Consider the following 24,222-nt stretch of genomic DNA (forward strand, 5'->3'; position numbering starts at 1 on the left):
GGATTGGGGGGTGTTTGGGAGCGGAGGCTTTTCGCCTTTAAAGGCCCGGAATACCGGAGAGCGTAGGCGCAGTTCCGTCGCGGGCGTGGCCAGTCCGAGCCCGGGGGGCGGGGCGCGCGAGGCCACGCCCATGGCCGTCGGTCCCGCGCTTTCCCGAGCTCCGCTTGGCGTTCGCTGCAAAATTCCGCGCAAGAACCACCGAATGAATGGCCCTCACACTGGGATGGGGGCCCCGGGTCCCCGCGGCGCTCCGGATCTCGCAGACTCGCCCCGCGGCGAGCAACGCTCCCGGATGTTTGCGCGCGAGGCGGGGCGCGGGGCTCCCTCGGCCCCAGGGGCCCCGAACCCCTCGGCGGCGGAATCGAGCCGCGGGCAGGGCGGCGCCCACGAAGACGGCGCGGCTGGGGGGAACGCGGACTGCGATTCCTGGGTCCGAGATAAAGTGCTCTTTCTTTTGCACCCGGAGAGGTGGTTGGGGACTCAGGGGGACGCCGCGCGGGAAGAGCTTGCCGATAAGGAGGACCTTTTCAAAGCGCAAGGACAAGACCGGGAACCCAACTGCTCTTCTCCTCTCTTTCCGCGGAAAATTAGAATTTCTGGCAGCCGTGTAGACGCTCCCTCTCGAGCTCCCAAACCCCTGCTCGTGCGGGTCTTGGATTATGAGGTGACACAAGAAGTCCTGGAGGTCGCATGGGCGAAGGGCAGCATGACCACGCTGACAGAGGAGCGCTCCATGACCGCGGTCACTTTCCGCACCAACAGGGAGTGAGACGCGTTGCGGGGCGCCAGGATCCCTGGAGAACCCCGCGCTCTCGGCACAAAGAGAAACAGCCGTGTCCACGCAGAGAGGATCGTTTCACGGACCTGACACCCGGACAAGATTCAGTGGGCTAGAGGAGCCCGAGGAATGTTCGGGGACGGTGAAGCAGCGCTTATCAAGAAAATGCGCTTCCGGAAACTCCAACCTGTGATTAACAAAAGAGCAAGAGCCTTTTAAGAGTCTGGCCTTGCTCTCCAGGAAGGCACAGGGCACCCAATGAAGACTGACGAACTGTAAGCAACAAATACCTCCTTAAATGCTGTGGCTTAAATACTGTGACGGTCTGCGGACCTTAGAAGAGGGAAAGAAATATATTTTCAAATTTGTAGAACGGGGGAATTTTGAAATAAGAAAATCTATTGTTAATTCTTATTTTGCAATTCCTCTCAACTGGTCACTTTTCTGCCTCCGCCCCCTTTCTAACTGTGGGACCTGAAAGCAGAAGGGAAGTTTGAGGTCGGCTCTCTGCCAGGGGTGGAGATGGGAATATTTGGGGAGAGAGGCTTGTTTTAAAACTGAAATAGAAAGTGAAAAGAAATGGGAAAATCAAATGTAAAACAAAGCAGTCAGTAAACAAAACCTCTTTCTTGTTTTTACATTTAAGTGTTAAGGCTTCCTCTATGCAGGAGACCAGAGGTCGATCCCTGGGTCGGGACGATCCCTTGGAGAAGGAACTGGCAACCCACTCTAGTATTCCTGCTTGGAGAATCCCAGGATAGAGGAGCCTGGCGGGCTGTAGTCCATGGGGTCGCAAGGAGTCGAACACGACTGACCGACTAACACAAGTGTTGAGAAGAAAAGAGGCGCTAGGAAAAGAAGCGGGGAAAACGGAAGGCAGAACTTTCAACGTGAAATGCCATTTAAAAGGACTTAACCCTGAACCCCAAAGTATCTAATTTAGTTCAGTAAAAATGCCATTAATATGAAAATTTTAGTTATTTTAATGTTTGAAATACTGCAGATAAAGGTAGATAGAAATGTATAGTTTGCCATAAAATGACTATATCTTATTCAGAGTTTCTTATTAAGATTAGTAGTCAAGATCAGATCAGAAATACATCTCTTGATGCTGTTGCGGAAAAAATTTTCTTTTGATGCTATTGAAACAACTCAATTTTATTATTATTATTTTTTAAATTTTTTGTCAAACACCATCTTTATTAACTCTCTAGTAGTGGGGCCTGGTTTGAAGGTGTGTGAGGAGCAAAGCACCCTCTCTAGAGATGATCTGATGAACTGAAGGAGTATCTGGTTACTGCAGGAATTAATGAAACAAGTGGGGACTCTTGAGGAGTAAACTATTGAACATGGCCCCCTCCCAGACTTCTCGTTTTCCCCTTATTTTCAGTTTAGAGCTTGACAGACCCTCAGATGTGGTCTGATCCACCTCTTGCCAAACAAGACAGGTAGGATATGTCCCTGTTTTACAGATGAGCCAACCTAGACCTAGAGGTCAAGTGGTCACACAGCTAGTTACTGCATGTGCTTACTAAGTAGATAATATGATCTGGTCATCTCTCTTGTAAAAGTTTGGGGATGGCCTTTAGGACTTAGTTCTAGGGAATCAGAGATGAGTGAGGGTAGCCTGGGTTTTCTGACTCACATTTATGAGAAATACTAAGATCACCTTGGTGTTCCTGAGTCTGGCCAGGCCTGTAGCCTGGAGACTCACCACTAGCAGTTCTCAGGCCAGTGTGACCCTCACCTGAGTGGAATTAAGTATCTTGAGAGCTCATCTGTGCTCAAAATTGCTTGGTAGGTCAAAAAGGTAATATAGACTCCATGAAATGAATTATCTTTTTACCTAACAATCCTGCCTGGCTCCAATGTGAGGTTTAACTTAGCAGACAAATTTCAGATCTAACTTAATAAGTTGTTGAGAATCAACATGTGCCCCACATGGTTGAGCTTTGAATATAGACAAGAAAAGTTGCTTTTTTTGTTTTTTGTCTGCATGGCGTGCAGGATCTTAGTTCTCCAATCTGGGATCAAACCTGCGGCCTCAGCAGTGAAAACGCTGAGTCCTAACCACTGGATCTCCAAGGAATTCTCAAACAGCCTCTTTAAAGTTGACCCAAAACAGTAGTATCTTTCCATTGCCTTTTCTATGGAGCAAACTCAGGAGGTGAACTATTTGGGTTTGAAACCACTGCACCTCTAACTAACCTTGTGCATTGGGGCAAGTGCTTCACCTCTCTGTGCTTTTGGGTCCTTAACTGTTTAAAATAAGAATAATAAATAGTATCAACCTTACAGGGTTTTTTCCTAGGATTAAGTTAGATGAAAAATATTTTGAGCAGTGCTTGGCATATAGTAAATGCTCAAGGTTAATGATTATTATTGTTTAGTTCACTTTAGGCTTTTATTTAATAAAAAGCATCAGAAGGCACACAACACAAAAGAACTTATAGATCGTAAATGAGTGGTTTTTATGGACTTTTTTCTGCATTCTTGGAAGAAGAGGTTTATTTCTAGCATTTCCCAACATTTAATAGATATAAATACATTCCTTAAATTCCTCAGTAATAGCCCCCCTTCTCCCTAGCTTGTGATAAGATTGATCCTAAGTCTAAGAGGCCTAAGTTGCGCTGCACTTGACAGCCTTTGAAGAGGATTCACAGATGCTTGGTTCTCTGGCAGCTACGAGCTTGGAGTACTTTTAGGACCTGTCAGGTTAGTCTATCTGCCCTCTGGGATTTGAAATCTGGCACCCTTATCATCTCAGAAAAGCAGAATGAGAGAATTTTCATTTCATCTCCTTTCTTTCAAAAATGTATTTATTCTAGTCAGCCAAATTCCTTCAATCCAAATGTTTGGGTTAATTTTCTTTCCTTTAAGTAAAAATTACTTTTAAAGCATTTATCAACCTCCCTGCCAACTGCCTACAATATGCTTATACATTTTCTTTTAAAAGCTGTCTCCCTGATACAGAAAGTAATACGTTGAAGTCCTGTTGGGTTTGCTTCACAGGTGTTCCTGATCCCTGAGCAGAATGCTGTCATGGACGGAAGCTGAGGAATCTCCCAGCTAACAGTGTCCTGGGAGTGAATCCAAATGGAAGCTTGGGCATCCTCAATGCCAACTTGATTTAAAGTCAAGTCTCTGAGAATGACTGGGTCTTGGATCTTTGGTCTTACTTCCACCTCACCAAAAACGTGGTCATCTACAGCTGTCTTATGTGGATGAGTCACAGCAACGACTCTGAAGCCAGCTGACCACGCAGGTGGCCAAAGACACAAATGACAGCCACATAACTGCCGTGCATCAGGCAAGGGTCAGCCTCCTTTAACCTTTGTCCACAGTCTCCATCAGCTTTGAGAGTCATTGCCTTCCACTTGCTGATCTTATTCTTGTTGGCCGTCACTAGCACTTGATGTGCCTTTTTGCTTAAAAAAAAAAAAAAGAGAGAAAGGATAAAGAGAAAAAGCTCTCCATCAACAGAAAAAGTTACATTCACTGCAAACAAAATTTAAGAAAATGTTAGTTTGTGAGGAAAAAGAAAAATGAAATAAAACAAAAACTCACCCGTGACCCCAGATCTCTTTTAATATTTGGTATATTTCCAGTCTGGTTTGATTTTTTTAATGTTGTATATATGTGCATATATACATACAACTTTTCTGAGCATAAACAATATATAAAATCTGAGTACTGTCTTCGTATAAACTAATGCATCAGTTCAGTTCATTTGCTCAGTCGTGTCCGACTCTTTGCGACCCCATGAATCACAGCACGCCAGGCCTCCCTGTCTATCACCAAACCCCGGAGTTCACTCAAACTCATGTCCATCGAGTCGGTGATGCCATCCAGCCATCTCATTCTCTGTCGTCCCCTTCTCCTCCCACCCCCGATCCTTCCCAGCATCAGAGTCTTTTCCAGTGAGTCAACTTGTCGCATAAGGTGGCCAAAGTATTGCAGTTTCAGCTTTAGCATCAGTCCTTCCAATGCTATTCAAGGTATGGTCTGTGAACCAGCAACTTGGGCATCATGAAGAATGGGGTTTTAAGAAATGCAGGATTCTAGGTCCCACTCTTAAGTCTGTTGAATCAGATTTCTCATTTTGTCAAAATCCCTGGGTGATTCACATTAAAGCTTGACAGGTATTGACATATATGCTATATTTACTGCTGTAACCTACTCTGTCACTTACAAAAACTAAAAAAAGGTTTATTTTTTCTATATTCCTCAGTAATTGTTAACAATGTTGTGGAAATAACGCTTTGTAGAATCATGATAACATTTAGAGATTACAAAAGAGTGAAATATGTATTGCTGTGTGAATTGGCAAAGCAATCTCTAAAAAATTTTGTCTTTTTTTTTTTTAAGCCTTATTATTCTAAAGTTTTCCTAATGAAAGACTGATCGGTTATTGAAGGTCAAACTATTTCAGAAATGTGATTCTTTTGTTGTCTAATAATATGAAACAATACTTAAAAATCTCCCTAAGGGAAGTAGGCAGGAAGTCTTTAAAGAAAGCCCAATTACAACACTTACAGGCTGAGTCAGGACTTGCCAGCCACTAGTAATGAATTGGGACGGGGAGGGGGGAAGGTGGAGCCTGAATTTGAATCAACTGATTCAGATAAGAAAACAAAGACGGACTCTTGAACACCCTGACATTCTTATAACTGTGGTCAGGACTTTGCTCTTTAATTAGGGAGGGCGAATCTTTATAACTTTGTTTCTGTAGATGAAGATAAGGAAAGAAACAATCCAGTTTACTTTGGAAAGAGTAAGGAATTATAATCAGTTATTAGGCACAATGTAGCTAATAGTTAACAAAACATAAGACTTGGTTAGTTTCAAAGCAAGGAATTAATTTAAATTCAAACTTAGATTTGTAAGATCCAATGAGTACTTTCAGGAGGCTGCAGCCTTAAAAAATTGGACAAACAGAGGCTGTTCATTCAGAGCTTGGTTATAGAAAGGGAGTCAGCTAATATCACCTGTACTGGACAGGGGAGCGAAGGCAGGCGTGGTAGAGGGAAACTTTTATAGTGACCAAGATGATGTTAACTATTCTCAGCTCAAGCTAAACTTCAGGTTTTTTCCTGACTATAGTCTGAGTGTCTTTTCCTTAGATCATTGTAACTGAAAGTGGGCTCGGGCCGCTGGCCACTCAAATGCCAATTCTGAAGCAAGGTTGGTGGAAAGGACAGTTTGCCTTATTTTAGATGCTGGCCCACTGACAACTCCAGCGGGCTAGAGCTTTTATCGTCAGAGGGTGGTGGCTCCGTGAAGAAACAGCACCATCAGCTCTTGACAGTCATCTTGAAATTGGTCATCGGTGGTCTGATTCGTGTCATCGTGATTAAGTACAGTTAATCTTCAGTTCCAGAGTCAGTTTGTTTCCTTAAGGCCAGTACTTGGAACTGTGGCAGCTTAAGTCATGGCTACAGTCTGGTCATCATGTAGTTAGCTTCTGCCTGGTGGGGATTTCAGTATCTGCAACAACGCTCACAGGATATGGCTCAGAATATTATCTATAACCCTCAAAAAGCAACTAAAGGTCCTTAACTTTGCTTAGTATTAATAGCTAAACTATTATTGTTTGTCCTGCTTTTCTTTGCTTCTGTGTTTTCTCAGTTCTCTGATTAAACTTGTTCTTTGGTTAAAGTTTTTCCACAGATAAAAGGCAGGTGGAGGATGTCGGCGGGAAGACCATAGGATCTTGCTGCATTTCGGCATTACTTGAGAAAACATGCAATTGTAAATTTCTTTCTCTGCCCCTTTGAGATATAAATCTCCTGACTGCTTGCCAGTTTTACAACCCAGGAGCAGGACTGTCTGTCTCAAGGACCAGAAGCAATTCCTTTGAAATATAATCTAGAAAGATGAGGGCCTCAACTCCTAGTTTCTGCAAGGGAGTCAGGACCCAGCTTCATAACTTCAGAGCCCAACTAAACTCAGTGCTTAAAAACTCACTTTTTGTTTTGGAGGACTTGAGGTCAGTCTCTCAAACCAGTGATGTTTACTAAGACTTTTTCTGTCTTTTATTATTATTATTATCACATGTGATTTGACTATTGTCCATTTATATTGTTCATCACTCATCTTGAAAACAGAAGAACTAGAAGACCCAGTTACAGAATTCTGGAAGGTCCAGTCACAGAATTCTTTTTTTTGGAGAAAGTCACATTATAATTCTTAGAATGCAGCATTGCGAGGAGTTTCTTTATGGTGTGAACTATACTCTGGCATAGTTCAGCCCTGACTGTTGACACCCAAAATGCTGTATAATGGATTAGTGCCACCTTACTGAGAGTAAAGTAAGAACTGCACAGCGTCCATGGAGGCTGCTGCTGCTGCTGCTAAGTCACTTCAGTCGTGTCCGACTCTGTGTGACCCCATAGATGGAAGCCCACCAGGCTCCCCTGTCCCTGGGATTCTCCAGGCAAGAACACTGGAGTGGGTTGCCATTTCCTTCTCCAATGTAAAAGTGGAAAGTGAAAAGTGAAAGTGAAGTCGCTCAGCCGCGTCCGACCCCTAGCGACCCCACGGACTGCAGCCTACCAGGCTACTCCACCCATGGGATTTTCTAGGCAAGAGTACTGGAGTGGCTTGCCATTGCCTTCTCCGTCCGTGGAGGCAGAGGGCACAATCCATTGATCACTGAGGCTGTTAAGTGCACCAGCCTAATCCTAAGGCTGATTTGTTGGACACACCTGCCCCAGGCTCAGAACCTTGAGTGTTAAAGCTGATTTGCGTGGCTGTTGTATAATCCTTAGGTCCATGTCTCACTTCTAAAAAATCTTATGACTTTGAGCTTATTTTGAAAGCCTGCTGGGTCCATGAAAAAGTAGAAACAAATGAATACCCTGAATTCAGCTTACTTGGGAGAGAGACAGGGAGGTATACAGGGCACCAGAGGATTTTTAAAGAACTTTAAAGGAGGACTTGTGAACGCAGCCATGTGGAAGGATTCCCTGACCACTGATGTCCACATTTCAGAAAGAAGCCATCTGCCAGCCTATGGACTTCCCAAGCCAGCCTCAACATTGACTAAGATTCCAGAGGTTACAGGCTTTACAATCTTTCCATCCCAGCATCCCAACTGGATGGGAAAATGTACAAACTTAACAAGTGAAGTAATCTTAACATACAGGAGTAGAAGAAAGGAGGTTCTGTGACCTGTATTCAGTGACAGAATTATCTTCAGGCAATGAGCGGGGTTTGCCCCAGGAGTGAAAAGTTAAGCAGTACATCATCTTCAGAGATTTAAAAATAATAGTAATGCTGGACTAAAAGCCTGTCGGCTTTTTTATTATTACTGTGGGCTTAGTAATAAAATACTTGTCTCTGAAGAAACCTATTGTTAATCTAAATTGTAAAAAAACTCCTGTGATTACTGTTTGAAGTTTAACAGTTCAGAGGTAAGCCTCCAATGAGCATATTTTTATTTTCCTTTACTGTTTTTTTCTGGGTGGAAGGTAATATAAGAACTCTCAGTGTTGTCCCCCAATCAATCTCTTCCTCTCTCTCTCAACCACACGTATACATATCCACACACGTACTGTCTCTCTCACAGAATCAGCTACATGATTCATTTAGAGAGCAAGTTCCTAAGACTTCAGAATCTTACTCACTTGGAATGCACTTTGTGTCTCCAACCCCTATATATTCCTGTATTTCAAAAGTAGAGTCAGTATAAGTTTGTAACACAGGAGTTGTAGTGATTAAGAAAGAGAACTCGAGTTACTTCAGTTCTGATATTAGCTGTGACTTATGTATAAAACTTTAGATAAGGAAACAGTGAAATGTAATATTTTTTGTTCAATAAGTGCAAATTTAGTTCACCCATGAATGGTTTTAATGGATTTGGATAATTAACACAAAGTTATTTATTGATATTTTTAAAGAATGAATCAGGAAAAGAAAATATTCCATGAATGGTATAATTTAGTAATTTCTGTTTCTTTTTTAGACATTTCTACTAAATGTAAAAACTAAACAGTTTTACTAAAGTGTATTAGCTGCTTGACAGATGTTCATATATAGTAATTATATCAGACTCACCAAAGGATCAAAATTACTTACTGTATGATTACTATTGAAAATTATTTTTCATATTAATGTTAAAAATCATCTGCTTCTGATGTCACATTCACTAAGTACCCCACTGCCAATATGTAGTCATAAGGTCATAAAAATGGGGAACTGAAAGGATTGGAATTAGAACTCAAATTCCTGATTGTGAATCAAAGCTATTTCTGTTGATCTCTGTAAAAGAAAGCAGTCCATAAATTAATTCTGACTTTAGATTTAGAATTAACTACATATTATTGAATACCAATTATATATTATGGGCAATTCAGAAAATGCAGCTGTCTCTTGAATATGATTAAACAAATTAAAATTAGCAAGCCCCAATTTTTTTTTTTTTTTATCATTTAGTTCCACTGGGAAGCCAGGGTACCTGAATGTTCCCCAGTCTGACTCATCTTTCTTTTTAAATTATTATTTATTTTATTTTCGCTGCTCTGGGTCTTTGCTGCTGCACACAGGCTTTCTCTGGTTGTGGAGAGTGGAGGCTGCCATCTAGTTGCGGTGTGTGGGCTTCTCACTGTGGTGACTTCTCTCGTGTTGGAGCACAGGCTCTAGGACATGGGCTTAGTAGTGATGGTGCATGGGCTTAGTCGCCATGCAGCACATGAGATCTTCCTGGACCAGGGATCAAACCCGTGTCCCCTGTATTGGCAGGTGGATTCTTAACCACTGAACCACCAGGAAAGTCCCCCATCTGACTCATTCTAAAAATTTTTGTGGAGAATGCTGGATTGGGGATGACCAAGGCCTTAGTACTTTTGTCTACTTGATTCACCTTAAGCAGGCTAGTTTCTGACTCTAGACCTTGACCTTCCTTTTCCTTAGAGAATTTACTTGAGAACACTTTTAATTATAAATTATTTCTCTGCCCCGTTAAGATGTAAGTATTTTTCAAAATCTCTTGCCAGTTTTACAATACAGGGATGTCTCAAGGACATGGAAGACATCCCGTGGAAATGTAACCTTTAAGGAACTTACTGTCCCTATCTCCCAGGCTCTGAGGGCGAGTAGGAGCCTAACTTCAGTTGGTAAAAATGAGCAAACTCAGATCTAGAATCAGAGAAAAACATTTGCAAATGAAAGAATAATTCAGTGTGTAGGACACATTGACCACCCTCCGCACTCTAGGACTTTTCCACTAGCTCACAGTTTAGTTCAGTCACTCAGTTGTACCCAACTCTTTGCGACCCAATGGATTGCAGCATGTCAGGCTTCCCTGTCCATCACCAACTCCTGATTCTTGCTCAAACTCACATTCATTGACTTGGTGATACCATCCAACCATTTCATCTTCTGTCGTCCCCTTCTCCTGCCTTCAATCTTTCCCAGCATCAGGATCTTTTCCAATGAGTCAGCTCTTTGCATCAGGTGGCCAAAGTATTGGAGTTTCAGCTTCAACATCAGTCCTTTCAATGAATATTCAGGACTGATTTCCTTTAGGATTGACTGATCTCCTTGCAGTCCAAGGGACTCTCAAGAGTTTTCTCCAACACCACAGTTCAAAACCTCAATTCTTTGGTGGTCAGCCTTCTTTATGGTCCAACTCTACTGGAAATAGCTTTGACTAGATGAACCTATGTCAGCAAAGTAATGTCTCTGCTTTTTAATATGCTATCTAGGTTGGTCATAGCTTTTCTTCCAAGGAGTAAGTGTCTTTTAATTTCATGGCTGCAGTTGCCATCTACAGTGATTTTGGAGCCCAAGAAAATAAAGTCTGTTACTGTTTCCATTGTTTCCCCATCTATTTGCCATGAAGTGATGGGACTGGATACCATGGTCTTAATTTTTTGAATGTTGAATTTTAAGCCAGTTTTTACACTCTCCTCTTTAACTTTCGGGAGGTTCTTTAGTTCCTCTTTGCTTTCTGCCATAAGGGTGGTGTCATCTGCATATCCGAAGTTATTGATATTTCTCCCAGCAGTCTTGATTCCAGCTTGTGCTTCATCCAGCCTGGCATTTTCACATGATGTACTCTGTATAAGTATATATAAGCAGGGTGACAATATACAACTTTGACATACTCCTTTTCCAATTTGTAACCAGTCTGTTTTTCATGTCCAATTCTGACTGTAGGTTCTTAACTTTCATACAGGTTTCTCAGGAGGCAGTTAAGCTGGTCTGGTATTCCCATCTCTCGAACAATTTTCCACAGTTTTTTGTGATTCACACAGTCAAAGGCTTTACCATAGTCAATGAAGCAGAAGTAGATGTTTTTCTGGAATTCTCTTGCTTTTTCGATGATCCAATGGATGTTGGCAATTTGATTTCTGGTTCCTCTGCCGTTTCTGTTTCCAGTTTGAACATCTGGAATTTCATGGTTCAAATACTGTTGAAGCCTAGCTTGGAGAATTTTGAGCAGTGTGTGAGATGAGTGCAATTGTGCAGTGGCTTGAACATTCTTTGGCATTGTCTTTTTTTGGGATTGGAATGGAAACTTTTCCACTCCCATGGCCACTGATGAGTTTTTTCCAAATTTGCTGGCATACTGAGTGCAGCACTTTAACAGCATCATCTTTTAGGATTTGAAATAGCTCAGCTGGAATACTATCACCTCAACTAGCTTTTAGTGATGCTTTCTAAGGCTCACTTGACTTTGTATTCCAGGATGTTTGGCTCTAGGTGAGTGATCACACCATGTGATTATCTGGATTATTAAGATCTTTTTTTATATAGTTCTGTGTATTCTTGCTACCTCTTCTTAATATCTTCTGCTTCTGTTAGGTCCATACTGTTTTTGTCCTTTATTTTGCCCATCTTTGCATGAAATATTCCCTTGATATCTCTAATTTTCTTGAAGAAGTCTCTAGTCTTTCCTATTCTATTGCTTTCCTCTATTTCTTTGCATTGATCACTTAGGAAGGCTTTTTTATCTCTCCTTGCTATTCTTTGGAACTCTGCATTCAGATGCTTATATCTTTCCTTTTCTCCTTTGCCTTTTGCTTCTCTTCTTTTCTCGGCTACCTGTAAGGCCTCCTCAAACAACCATTTGCCTTTTTGCACTCCTTTTTCTTCTGGATGATTTTGATCATTGCCTCCTGTACAATGTTACAAACCTCCATCCTTAGTTCTTCAGGCACTCTGTCTATCAGGTCTAATCCCTTGAGTCACTAGCTCATGTTAGAACTTAAAAACCTTTCCCTCCCTTGTTTCAGTTGAATTGAGCTCAGATTAAATTCTGGCCTCTCTCCCCTATTGCAACAGCCTTAAATAAAACCTTCCTTTACTGTTTATCCCTGTCCATTGCAATTTTGCCTTTGATAGGAATCAGATAAGAGCAGGGGAGAATTGTTTATGTTGATATTAGGGATGTCCATTTGATTTGTAAAGGCTAAAGATGCTTTGTGTCTCATGGGAACTGACAATGATTTCTTTATTCTGCTCATAGGTCCCTTGGGTATGATTTACTGGGACTCAGAGCACTGAACATAGAGAACTGGGGTGGTCTTCAAGTTCCAGTTATGTCAGAAGCAGGAGCCTCATTTTCTAACCTCAGCAAATTGGTCATACTCACAAGCAATGATCTGTTATTAGTCATCCTATATTGATTGAACCAATGAATGAAGCCAATATCTTATGTTTAATGGGACCCTCGCTTAAGAGTTGAATTTTCTTCACTGTAGATTTAAAGATATTCATGAGCATTCTAGACCAAGCATTATACAGCACCCTTCTCCCCTGCCCCAAGCAATTAGAACTAGTAATACATAGATGTTTCATATGCCTTGGAGGAAAAGGACAGTTTCTCGGACTGGAGGGCAAAACCTTAAGGTACTAAGTAAAGGTTCTATTTGTCAAATGTTGTGTTGATGTGTCCTGTCTTGGAGAATGTCAGTAAGGAGGTTTTTGCTACAGAAATTAACAGAGGAACCCAATCTGACTTAACAGTAGAGGCCTCTGGGATGATGTGACTGCCTACTGAAGCAACGCTGAAGGACGTGGCAGAGTACACGGCTGTCAAGATGCAGAACAATGCAGTCAGTCGAAGGACCACAAGATAACACAGAGAACTGGTACGGTAGCTGGATGCAGACCCTAGGCTGGGCAGAGCACATATCCTGTGAGGCATTGGTTGAATGATGACACCAGTATCCTGGGTTAGGTCCAAGTCCAGATGGGAGACCCCAGGGCGTGGCTGGAAGGTGAACTTCTGCAGGAGACTCATGAAGAAAAGCAAAAGCTCCATCTTGGCCAGTGACTCCCCAGCTCACATCCGGGGACCTAGAGAGGTGGATGGTAGTGAAGGGTTATAAGACAGATAAAAAATCTGAAAAAATGGTGTGGACAAAGAGGGAAACAATCCGTGTGTGATTTCTTCTTCAGAATGTGTGAGTCAGTCAACCCCTTGTTTTACAGGCTCTGTCTCCTTGTTGAAGCATTGGAAATAGAAAATTAATTGGGCTCCCCTGAGGGAGAAAATTTTAAGGTTTTAATGTGAACCATGTTATGACAGGTAAAACCAAGTATGTGATGAGAACCCATAGGAAAGTGAGCTAAAGGAGGTCTCACCTTCATATGAAATCTTTGTATCTAAGTTCTGGTATACAGAGAGAAGTGAGCCAGGCACACAGAGAAGATGAATCAGGTGTGGTGATGCATTGGAGGGTGGGGAGAAACTGGAATCTGACTAGAACTCCGACTAGAACTCCAAACATGAGGTCACGAGTCTCAGACTTGAGACTGCATGTGTGACTAGAAACTAGATCATGCCGAAGCACTTAAGACGAGTATTTGGCTAGTACTATTTTTAAAATATGAATTATTGGGGGAAATGCCAAGATGTTTAAAAACTAGAATAAGTTCATATAGCAGTATAGCACAACAAACTATACTCAAATGTAATAACCTATAAGGGAAAAGTATCTGAAAAAGAATAGATATATGTATATATTTAACTGAATCATAGTTCTGTACACTTAAAACTAACAGAACATTGTAAATCAACTATGCTGCAAAAAAAAAGAAGAAATTCTAAAAGAAACACTGGTATTTTCACAATTAAAGCCAGGCTTTTTATAGATGGAGCGAAGTGAATTTGCCCATAGTCGCCCTGCTCAACTTTCTCTTCAAATTCCCAAGGCTCTGCCCTAGGCTTAGCCACAAGGAATCTTCCAGGATTCCTCAAGAAAATGCCATTCCAATGCCCAATGTCCTACAGCCAATTGAAAGCTGGGGGAGAACTCTTTCATTATTTCTGAAGTTTAGTGCCACATGGCAAATTACAGAACCTTAGCCCTGGCCTTGAGCCAGGGCCAAATCTCTCCAGATTTTTTGAATCACCTTTCTAAAGTAAAATGCCTTACCTACTGAAAAGGGTATGAAAGCTTCCTTCTTGATAAGCTTCCCGGTAGAGTCAAGGAAATGCTCAGGGTTAAAGATGTCTGGGTGTTCCCACTGTGTTTGATCTCGAAGTACAGAGGTCAACAAAAAGATGACTTCAGTGCCCTAGAGATGAAAGTGTTATTAGTGACAGAGATGAAATTCCTTCCTAAAAAGGTGGCTCTTAGAGACGTACGATGACCTCGGTTGGCAATTTTAGAGAAGCGGTGTATTCTAGAAGGAACAGGAAGAAGACAAGGGGGAGATGGCACTTGAGACTGGGTGCAGGGTATTCATGTTCTCTGACAAATTTTCATCTGGTACCTGCTGAAAAACACAAACCTTGGATTCAGAACTAGGAACAGATTCTGACTTGGCCATGTATCTGCGGTGTGCTAACAGCATGGTTTTTAACTTTTGATAAATTCATGTGGTGGGCGTTTAAAAGTCCTCATTTGGTGACTGTGAGCCTTCCTGGTGGGTTTGTGGGCTCCAAAAGGCTTGATCTTTCTTTTATCTCCACGGACTGTGACAGCGGACAAACTAAATTTAACAAGCCCATCAAAACAAATCCTCAAAAATAAGCCACCCCAACTTCCTCGGCTATGACATAAAAATTAATAATACGTTATAAAGTCACACTGAGCAAATATCACCTACTGTGTATGTAGACATTCCGTTACCTCTGGTTGAATGGCTGGGGTGAGGGGAGACCGGGAGGGATGGAGGGACCAGTGAGGGCAGAGATTGCCTGACAGTTCATCTCGGCGCTTCTGTGATTTTGAACAGCATTCTGATGTTCTTTCCCTTTCCCCTCATCCCCCTTCTTAAACCCTTGCCTTTGGAATATAGTTGTTTTTAAATATAGTATTTGTGATGGCTGCTCGGGGTAAGCCTGCGGGCAGGATATCAGCAAATTTCTGCACTTCGTGAATGACAGCATCTGTGTATGGCATTTGAGTTCAGTGTGCCATTCAAGGCTGGGTGGACCCCATGACTTTGGCAATCTCATCATGGACCTTTTCTGGATGAAAGAGAGAACGGTTAGGGTCCGTGGTGGGAGGGGGTGTTGGAACAGCCTCTCCACTTTCTTTAAATATGAAAGTCAAACCCAAGTACTCTGAGTTCTGACTCATCTTCACCACACATTGCTTCCACCCCCAGTCCTCTATTCCTAGACTCCTCTGGGGACCCTTCAGATCATCTCAGGATGTTTAGAGAGCAAATCTGCTTTCTTATATCACAAGGAGACTAAAGGTACAAACTCTCCTCAAGGGTACAAATTAAAGGTATCCAGGATGGTTCTAGAATTCTGCATTGTCCAATCCAACAGATTTCTGCTTCCTCTCCTTCAGGCAATGCCCTGAATCTTAGGAGACTTACTCTGGATCTCAGGATATCGTGACATGAACAGAATCCCCCAGCACAGAGTGGAAACCATGCTCTCTGTACCTGCTGCAAACATATCATTAACAAGTACCACCAAAGTATCATCATTGAAATAATCAGTAGATGTATCTTTCTCCTGAGAGAGGAAAAGGAATAATTAATGATGAAATAATCTTATCTGGATGATCATCACAACCTCATGTGAATTTAAGTAATAAAACCTTGCATTCTTCCCTTGATTGAATGGAAATTTTTTGAGACTTGTGCAGAATTTTAGGATAAAGCACATCCCAGATACTAATAAAAAACTAATTCTAAAAACTGGGAAAGTCTGTTTCTCATTTAGGAAAATTGGGAGTAAGTTTTTTGAGTGATTAGAACATTCCTGGCACTGTTTCTTTAAAACAAGATTAAATGATCCCTCAAGTCTGTCAGTTGAAACATATTTTTCAAGATTGCAAAGAAAAAAGAATATTAATTCCACAAGATAACATATCTGAGATCTTCCATATATCTTGTTTTCTTCAGAGAGTGATATGAAAAGAAGTGGAAAATATTTGGGAATGCAAAATGTAATAAGTAATGTTTTTTCGTAGTGTACAAATCTATTATTATTAACTTGAATCCAGTTATCTTTCTTCTCTGAAAGAAGTATTTTTCCTCAAGATGCTACTAACTAAATCAAATAATAATATGCTAAAGTGACCCCTGAAGAAATGCCATTACCTCCTGCTGTCTGACCAAAAAGGCATCAATTAAGCTTCTTGGATCATTTTTGTCAAATTTATGATGGTGATGGAGGAAAGTCATCCTTATAAAGGAAAATAATTCATCTTTATTCCTGAGTATAGTCTTATAAGTTTTTAGGAGGAACCCCAAAACAGGAAACATACTGAAAAGCTCAGAGAGTAAAAAACAACAAAGTAAATTAAATATACTTATGTAATGCTTGGGATAATGGGAATGACACCATTATTTCTACAAGTGTTATAGAAATAGTATCTCCTATAGACTTAGATTTTATCTCAATTAACAGGGGCAGATTGGACTAGACAACAGGATTTCATTTATCAGAATTCAGTTAACATATAATAAATATTAATATGACTTACAATAAATTCTGTGTACCCAAAGTATTTTGCATGTTACACTTCTGGCCATAGATGTATGTACTTAGGGTTTAGATAAGACATAAAAACAATATTGGTTTTATGGTCAGAGTTATAAATCTAAGTGTTTTGCTTGCAAAATCCCAACGAGGTGATTCCAACTCAAACTATTCTGGTTCAATGTACTATGCTAAGGTCTGTCTAGTCAAAGCGATGCCTTTTCCAGTAGTCATGTATAAATGTGAGAATTGGACCATAAAAAAGGCTGAGTGCTAAAGAATTCATTCTTTCAAATTGTGGTGCTGGAGAAGACTCTTGAGAGTCTCTTGGATGGCAAGGAGATCAAACCAGTCAGTCCTAAAGGAAATCAGTCCTGAATATTCATTGGAAGGACTGATGCTGAAGCTGAAACTCCAATACTTTGGCCACCAGATGTTCTAAGAGCTGACTCTTTGGAAAAGACCCTGTTGCTGGGAAAGATTGGGGGTAGGAGGAGAAGGGGACGACAGAGGATAAGATAGATAGCATCACCAACTCAACGGATATGAGTTTGAGCAAACTCTGGGATAGAGAATGACAAGGAAACCAGGCGCGCTGCAGTCCATGGGGGCACAAAGAGTTGGACACGGCTTAGTGACTGAACAGAAACAACAAATTTATGACTATCGTTCCCTTGAAGGATCAGAATAATTCTTTTTAAAATTTGCAACAGGCTGACTTCCACAGGTCTCAGAGAAGTATCTCTTAAGTCCAATATTCCCTGACCCTTACAAAGTTCACTGTTTGTTAAATTTAGTGTTTATCAGTGTATTCATTTTCTGAGAGACATGCTTTATATATTTGATCAGATTCACAAAGGGATTCCTAACCCCTGCTAAATGACTTAATAAATACCAGAGATAAAAAGATCATACTTAAAATTAGTCCTCATTGTTGTCCAACCCTGTGTTCTCTAGCACTTGTGTTTAGAGCAAATCTGCATTTTTATGTTAAGAGTCTAAATTCCAAAATCAAACAATATGGTTGATTGTCCATGGTATTATTGAAAAGGAGAACTAATTGACAAAGCTATTTTTTTCATACAGTCTAGAAGATAGCAACTTAATCTGTAAATGTAAAAAAATTGGATTGCAGAACTATTGTGCATTGACATGGCTCAGAATAAATATTAAGGTTTTATTTAGTGCTTTATAAGTTTTGTGATAACTGACAGTCCTGTTAAAATTCACTTTCCTGAGTGGATTCCACTGAGTGCTCATTGCTCATTAATGGCTTATCCACATTCCATGCATAACTAGTAGGGCAGATCAAAGATGGTCAAGATGGTAAGAATCTACTAAAGCCGTATAATAAACTGTTTATTGGTGTAATCCACAATCCCTACGTCATAGGATACTTGATGCAGTAATCTGTGATGGGAGACCTATTAGATCTCTTAACCAAGCAGGTTAATAATGTTTCAGAAAGGGTATATTTTTGAAATGGTGATTCTCTAATAAGTACTTTTTCATGGTCTCTTGAAAACAGTCAGAAGCAGCTTTGAGGAAATAAAGTGAATGAGAAGGATACAGGTACCGCAGTTGGAGGACTGACAATGAGTTTCACACTTTGATCTATCAAGGTTAAGAGTCTTAGGAATGGGGTGTACCTTTTTCCAAGCAACACGGACACGTTGATGTTAGCCACAGAAGCGTTCATTAGTGTTTTGACCTCAAGGGGCTTTCCTGCAAGATAATTCATTAATCAGATTTGGAATACAGGTGGCCAATTCTCAAAAGTTTGCTTTACGCCACTTCGCTTTAACAGAAGATCTACATTAGTATTTTTTTTTGTAAACCAAAAGAAATCCGAAGATGGTTTTTGCTTTTACACACAAAAAAGCAAAAATCCTTAAGTGGTGTTTCTGTTATTTTGTTGATTTTGTTTTTTGCAGCAAACCCTTGATAATGTAGCTGGAACTTGGATTGAGTGGCGCCACCAAGCGTCTTCCCGAGGAACTACACTCAGCATCAAGCCGCCATAGCTTTGAACGGTGTCTGTGAGCATCTGTGCTTTATCTCGGTATGTTCTGTGCATCCCTTATCAAGATGAATCTCAAGGTATTTACTTCTTCATTTTATGCCATTCTGGCTTACGAAAGACTTAGTAGCAACGGCCTACTTTTTGGTACTAGGAGAAAACTGTATTCACATACAAAGCATTAAACCAATTAGAGACTGATTGGGATAGACTGTTGAATGAAGGATTTCATAGAGAAAAGGGATTATTTGTGACCATGCCCTACAAGGAGAGGTGAGACTACACTGGACCTTGAAAAATACCCAGAATTTGGTTAAAAGGTTGCCACAAGGAAAACTAAAAATTTATGTCAAAGGAAAGCTGCATTTGACTCAAAGAAGTTAGAATGGGCCAGGTGAGAGGCATTTCAGTGTGTGTGCTTGTGTGTGTAGGAGAGTTTTAATACATATTATCTGGGGAAATATTTCAACCTTCTAGGCTGCATTCAATTTTAAAACTTTAAAGTAGGATATCTAGATGGTTAAAATGATCGTATTTTAAAGAACTTCATCCAGAGTAATTCCTTGTTTTAGCCTCTTCTGCTACTGGGTTCTATTTTTGTCAGTATCACTGAAAACTGTTCAGAGTATTAAACATGTATCAGCAGATGTGTATTTATTTTCAGGTGAAGCGCATTCTAGTTGCTAAGATTCACTTTTAACATCAGACCTACCTTAAATGTAAAGCCGAAGGGGAAACTCTTATAGAGAATATGTTTCCTTCTTCAAATACAAACAGAAGGGCACATGGGCTGCTCTGTAGACATAGCCCTGAGAAATTAATGTCTGTTAGGAGCCTTGCACTAGAAAAAGAATAGTGGTTTTTCTGAATGTACTTTCTCCAGACTTCCAAGAGCTTCTGCTAAATGCACAAGGACTGCTAATTTGGCACGTGGGTCCCCGAGGCTTCCGTTTCTCCCCTGCATTCATCTCAGGGTCATCTACCTTTGATAACTTCTCTCCACGTTCATGCTGGCATCAGTGATGATAATATTCAAATGGACTCATTTTTAATAAGGAATGAGCTCAGTTTCTTAAGGAAATGAGAAAACGCTTGACATGAAAATGAGTTTTTGGATTATTTATCCCCTCATATTGATAAAAGTACCCTGGAATTATCTCTACATTCTTTAAAGGGATCAGAAACATACCTGTAACTGAGAGACTGTTCCAGATTAAAGAAAGCAGAAGACATAAAGACTGAATGCCATGTGTGAGCCAGGATTTGTTTAGAACATTCGTGATGAAATCTGAATAAATTCTTCAGATTAATTAATGATTCCATGTTAATGTTAATTTTATGATTTTGGAAAACAGGACTTTGGAAATAGATGGGAATGTCTGCTTATTTTGAGAAAATACATGAATATATTTAAGAATAAAGGGACGGCATTTCTGCAGAATATCTCAAAAAATTCAAAAAATAGGGAGAGAAAAAAATAACAAATGTAACAGGATGGCATTAGGGAATTTTGGAGAAGACTAGAAAGATGTTGTTAATTATTTGTATATTCTTGGAAGTATTTTTTACAGGTCTGAAATTGTGTCAAAATAAATAATTAAAAGTACACCTTTTGTTGACTTCTTTCTCATAAAAAATAAGTTTGTTTTTTTTTTTTTATCCTACACACCTTTGTGAGACTCAAAGTTCCTTATGAGATGCCGGCTTTCCTCTATAATTGTGTCTTCTAGGGCCTCCTTGCCCATTCCAAAGTTCTGTAAGATGGTCAAGGTGAATCTTATAATTTTCAAAGTGTCACCATGAGAAAAGAAAATTCCTTGTAATAAGGAAAATGTTCTTGAGTTATTTCCTCAAAGCTTTTAAAATCTAATTTCCGAGGATAAATAAAAACTAAAAAGAATTACATTCTCTCTATTGAAAGTAAGGGCAGAAGTTTCTCTTTCTCTTGAAATATTTACTTAAGGAAACTTTGTAAGTGCTTTCTCCTCTCTTTGAATTGTATATTTAGCATTTTGAAAATGACATAGGTCTTTGGTCAACTTTATTGTGATCCACACAGTCAAAGGCTTTGGTATAGTCAATGAAGCAGAAATAGATGTTTTTCTGGAACTCTCTTGCTTTCTCCATGATCCAGCGGATGTTGGCAATTTGATCTCTGGTGCCTCTGCCTTTTCTAAAACCTGCTTGAACATCTGGAAGTTCACAGTTCACGTATTGCTGAAGCCTGGCTTGGAGAATTTTGAGCATTACTTTACTAGCATGTGAGATGAGTGCAATTGTGCGGTAGTTTGAGCATTCTTTGGCATTGCCTTTCTTTGGGACTGGAATGAAGACTGACCTTTTCCAGTCCTGTGGCCACTGCTGAGTTTCCCAAATTTGCTGTCATATTGAGTGCAGCACTTTCACAGCACTGTCTTTCAGGATTTGAAATACCTCAACTGGAATTCCATCACCTCCACTAGCTTTGTTGGTAGTGATGCTTTCTGAGGCCCATTTGACTTCACATTCCAGGATGTCTGACTTTGGGTGAATGGTAACTAATTATGCACGCAAAACAGGGATTAGTCTTAAATTTTCAGAGAAATACAGCTTGTTTAATCCTCAATGTGAATTCTACACTTTATAATACAACTACTGGTATTGCTTAGTAACATACATCATGATTTGTTTCTGGTTGGTCAGATAACAATGTCACGTCAAACATTTCAAGGTTGATGGCTCAGTGGTAATGTACCACCTGCCAATGGAGAATACATGGGTTCGATCCCTGGGTTGGGAAGATAGCCTGGAGTAGGAAATGGCAACCCACTCCAGTATTTGCCTGAACAATCTCATGGACAGTGAAGCCTGATGGGTTATAATACATGGGGTTGCAAAGAGTCAGACACAACTAAGCAACTGAGTATGCAATGAGGAACTCATACCTTTTCACTCTCCTAAAAGTGTTTCATGAAAAAAATACTGATTTTTAACTTAATGAGTACTGCATGCAAATCCTAACACATACCTTGAACAAGTTACTCAGCCTCTTAGAGCCTTGAAGTGAAAGTGTTAGTTGCTCAATCACGTCCAACTCTTTGCGACCCATTGATAGTTGGTATGTGAAAGAATTCAAGTTTCTCTGACTCCAGAGCTATTAATCTCTCCAGAATATTGCTGCTTCACAATGCTGATTCACATATCTGGCTCTGATTAATATAGCACTTGGAAATGATGATAAGCTGTGTGAGTGTGTGCTCGGTCGTTTTCAGTTTTGTCTGACTCTTTGCAACCCTATGAACTGTAGCCTGCCAGGCTCCTCTGTCCAAGGGACTCTCGAGGCAAGAATACTGGAGTGAGTTGCCATGCCCTCCTCCAGGGATCTTTCTGACCCTGGGATCAAACTCACGTCTCCTGCATCTCCTGCATTGCAGGCAGATTGTTTAACACTGAGCCACCGGGGAAGCCCCGATGATAAATTGACCAGCAATCAAATGTTTCTTTATAGGCTCTACTTCTGAGTGTGTAAAGAAAATTGCTGGAAATATTCAGCCTTGTGTCCTGAGATTTGAAGGAGAAAACTAGGGATTTCCTGTCTGGATCTATTAACTATTCAGAGAGGGGTAATTTTTTAAAATCATAATTGTGAGTTTACCTATATTTCTTTGCAGTTGTATCCATTTTGCTTCATGTATTTTAAAGTTTTGTTATGAGGGGCATGCATATTTAGAATGGTTATGTTCTCTTGATTGTTTTATTATTATGAAATTACCTTTTTAAATACCTAGCTGTATTTTTTTTCTTGAATCTACTTTGTCTAATATTAACACAACTCTCCCAGCTTTCTGATGACAAGTGTTAGTATGGAATATCTTTTTTTCATCCTTTTGCTTTTAAGCCCATTCTTGTCCTTATATTTAAAGTGTGTTTCTTAAAGACAGCATATATTTGGGTTTTGTATTGTTTATTTAATCTGACAATCTCAGTCTTTTGAGTCCTTAGACCATTTATATTTGATGTGAACTATTTTTTATCTTACATGTTGCTCTTTTTTTCCCCTGTTTTTCTCCATTCTTTTGGATTATCTCTTTTAAAAATATAAATTGATTTTATCTCCTTTGTTATCTTATTAATTATAATCTTATGCCTGTTGATAAAAAATTATGGTATATGTATTGCAATGGACTATTGTTGAGCCATAAAATAGAAAGACATCTTGTAAATTGCGACAACATAGATAGAACTAAGAAGGGTATTATGCTGAGTGATAACAGTCAGAGAAAGACAAATGACACATAATCTCCCCTTGTGTGGAATCTAACGTATATATATTTTTAAAAACTATGCTTATAGATATAGAGGACAGACTGATGGTTGCCAGAAGCAGGGAGTAGGGAGTAGGAGAAATAAGTGAACTATTTGGGGGTATTTTTTATTGTTAGTATTTTTGGTTTAGCTAAACTGAAAAGAAAAAAGGATACAAGAGTTCATCACCAGAAGTATGGCACAACAACAAATGTTAAAGGAAATCTTTCAAGCAAAAAGAAAGTTATACCGGATGGAAATAAAATACATAGAGGGACGAAGAGCACTGGAAATGGTGACTATCTGGGTAAATATCTAAAAATTTTCTTACTATTTAAGTGTCTTAAAAGATAATTAAAATTTTAAACAAAAAGGATGACCATGTACTCTGAGGTTTTTAATGTATAAAGTAAAATGTATAAGAGCAAATACCAGGAAGGAAGGAATGGACATACACTGTTGTGAGTGATAGTTTTTATACTATGAAGAGTGGTGTAATGTCACTAGACAATATAGACTGATAAAGGCTCATGCTGGGGATGGGGGTGGGCTAAGGTTCAGGGCTCTGGAAGAAGGAGAGAAACTTAACCAGTCTTTCTAATAAGTATTTTGTCCTGATTGATAGTGAAACCAGTTGTTCAGGAAATAATTTAGGCAGAGCATGGAAATTTGTGCCTGGCCTTGTTATAGGTAAACAAGGGGCTTTGTGGTTCTTATCTAAACATACAGTGAAAGGCTTTTTTTTTTTTCTTTTTTTTTTTTTCAGTAAACTATTTTGTTTTCTGGAACACAAAATGGTAAGATTCTTTTAAAATTCCTTTAAATTTCCAGAATCACAGGGTTTAGGTAAAATTCAACACGGTCAAATCTCTGTTATCTAATGTCTGGCATATTATTGAAAAAATTGCTTAAAACTAAAAAAAGAATTAGAGAATAAAGACCCAGGCACATGCATTTATTCACCATCCTTTTGTTGGAAGGTGAAGGACTTGCCTTTGTCTGCTGGTCGAAATTTCCTATCTTCTTCCTGGCATAAATTATACAAAAAGTACATTGTCTAAGATGTTCAACTTCACATTCTTCAAGTAAGGCAAAGTAGCTAGACAAGAGCTCTGAATGAAGAAGCTAGATTTTTGTGCTGTTGACTTTCCAGTCTATCACTGTCTTTATTCTATGTGTTGCTTTTGTCCGATACAAGCACAGTTTGTTTCTTTTTGTTGTTGTTGTTTTAGTAACTTG

General features: G+C 39.9%; 2 protein-coding genes across 2 annotated transcripts; one reads left to right on the forward strand and one right to left on the reverse strand.

Annotated features, from left to right (window-relative positions):
- C23H6orf141 (chromosome 23 C6orf141 homolog) lies at positions 1-4,351 on the forward strand. The gene is made up of 2 exons (XM_055406839.2): positions 1-1,053; positions 3,791-4,351. Exon 1 carries the CDS (start codon positions 131-133, stop codon positions 767-769), a length of 639 nt encoding a protein of 212 aa, XP_055262814.2. The 5' UTR covers positions 1-130; the 3' UTR covers positions 770-1,053; positions 3,791-4,351.
- On the reverse strand, positions 857-24,037 carry LOC129543353 (cytochrome P450 2K6-like). Its single transcript, XM_088831239.1, is given in 11 exon segments — positions 857-965; positions 1,069-1,111; positions 4,037-4,206; positions 12,745-13,084; positions 14,167-14,308; positions 15,022-15,206; positions 15,566-15,707; positions 16,298-16,471; positions 18,256-18,404; positions 20,369-20,515; positions 23,947-24,037. Coding segments are annotated over 11 exon segments (1,692 nt in total).
- Between the last annotated feature and the right edge of the window lie 185 nt (positions 24,038-24,222).

This window comes from Moschus berezovskii, chromosome 23 (genome assembly GCF_049115385.1).
Source record: "Moschus berezovskii isolate FMDL1 chromosome 23, NW_MosBer_1.0, whole genome shotgun sequence".
NCBI classification, from domain to species: Eukaryota; Metazoa; Chordata; class Mammalia; order Artiodactyla; family Moschidae; genus Moschus; species Moschus berezovskii.

Coding starts and splice junctions, on each gene's coding strand:
- C23H6orf141 (XM_055406839.2), top strand. CDS start 131: ATGGCCGTCGGTCCCGCGCTTTCCCGAGCTCCGCTTGGCGTTCGCTGC.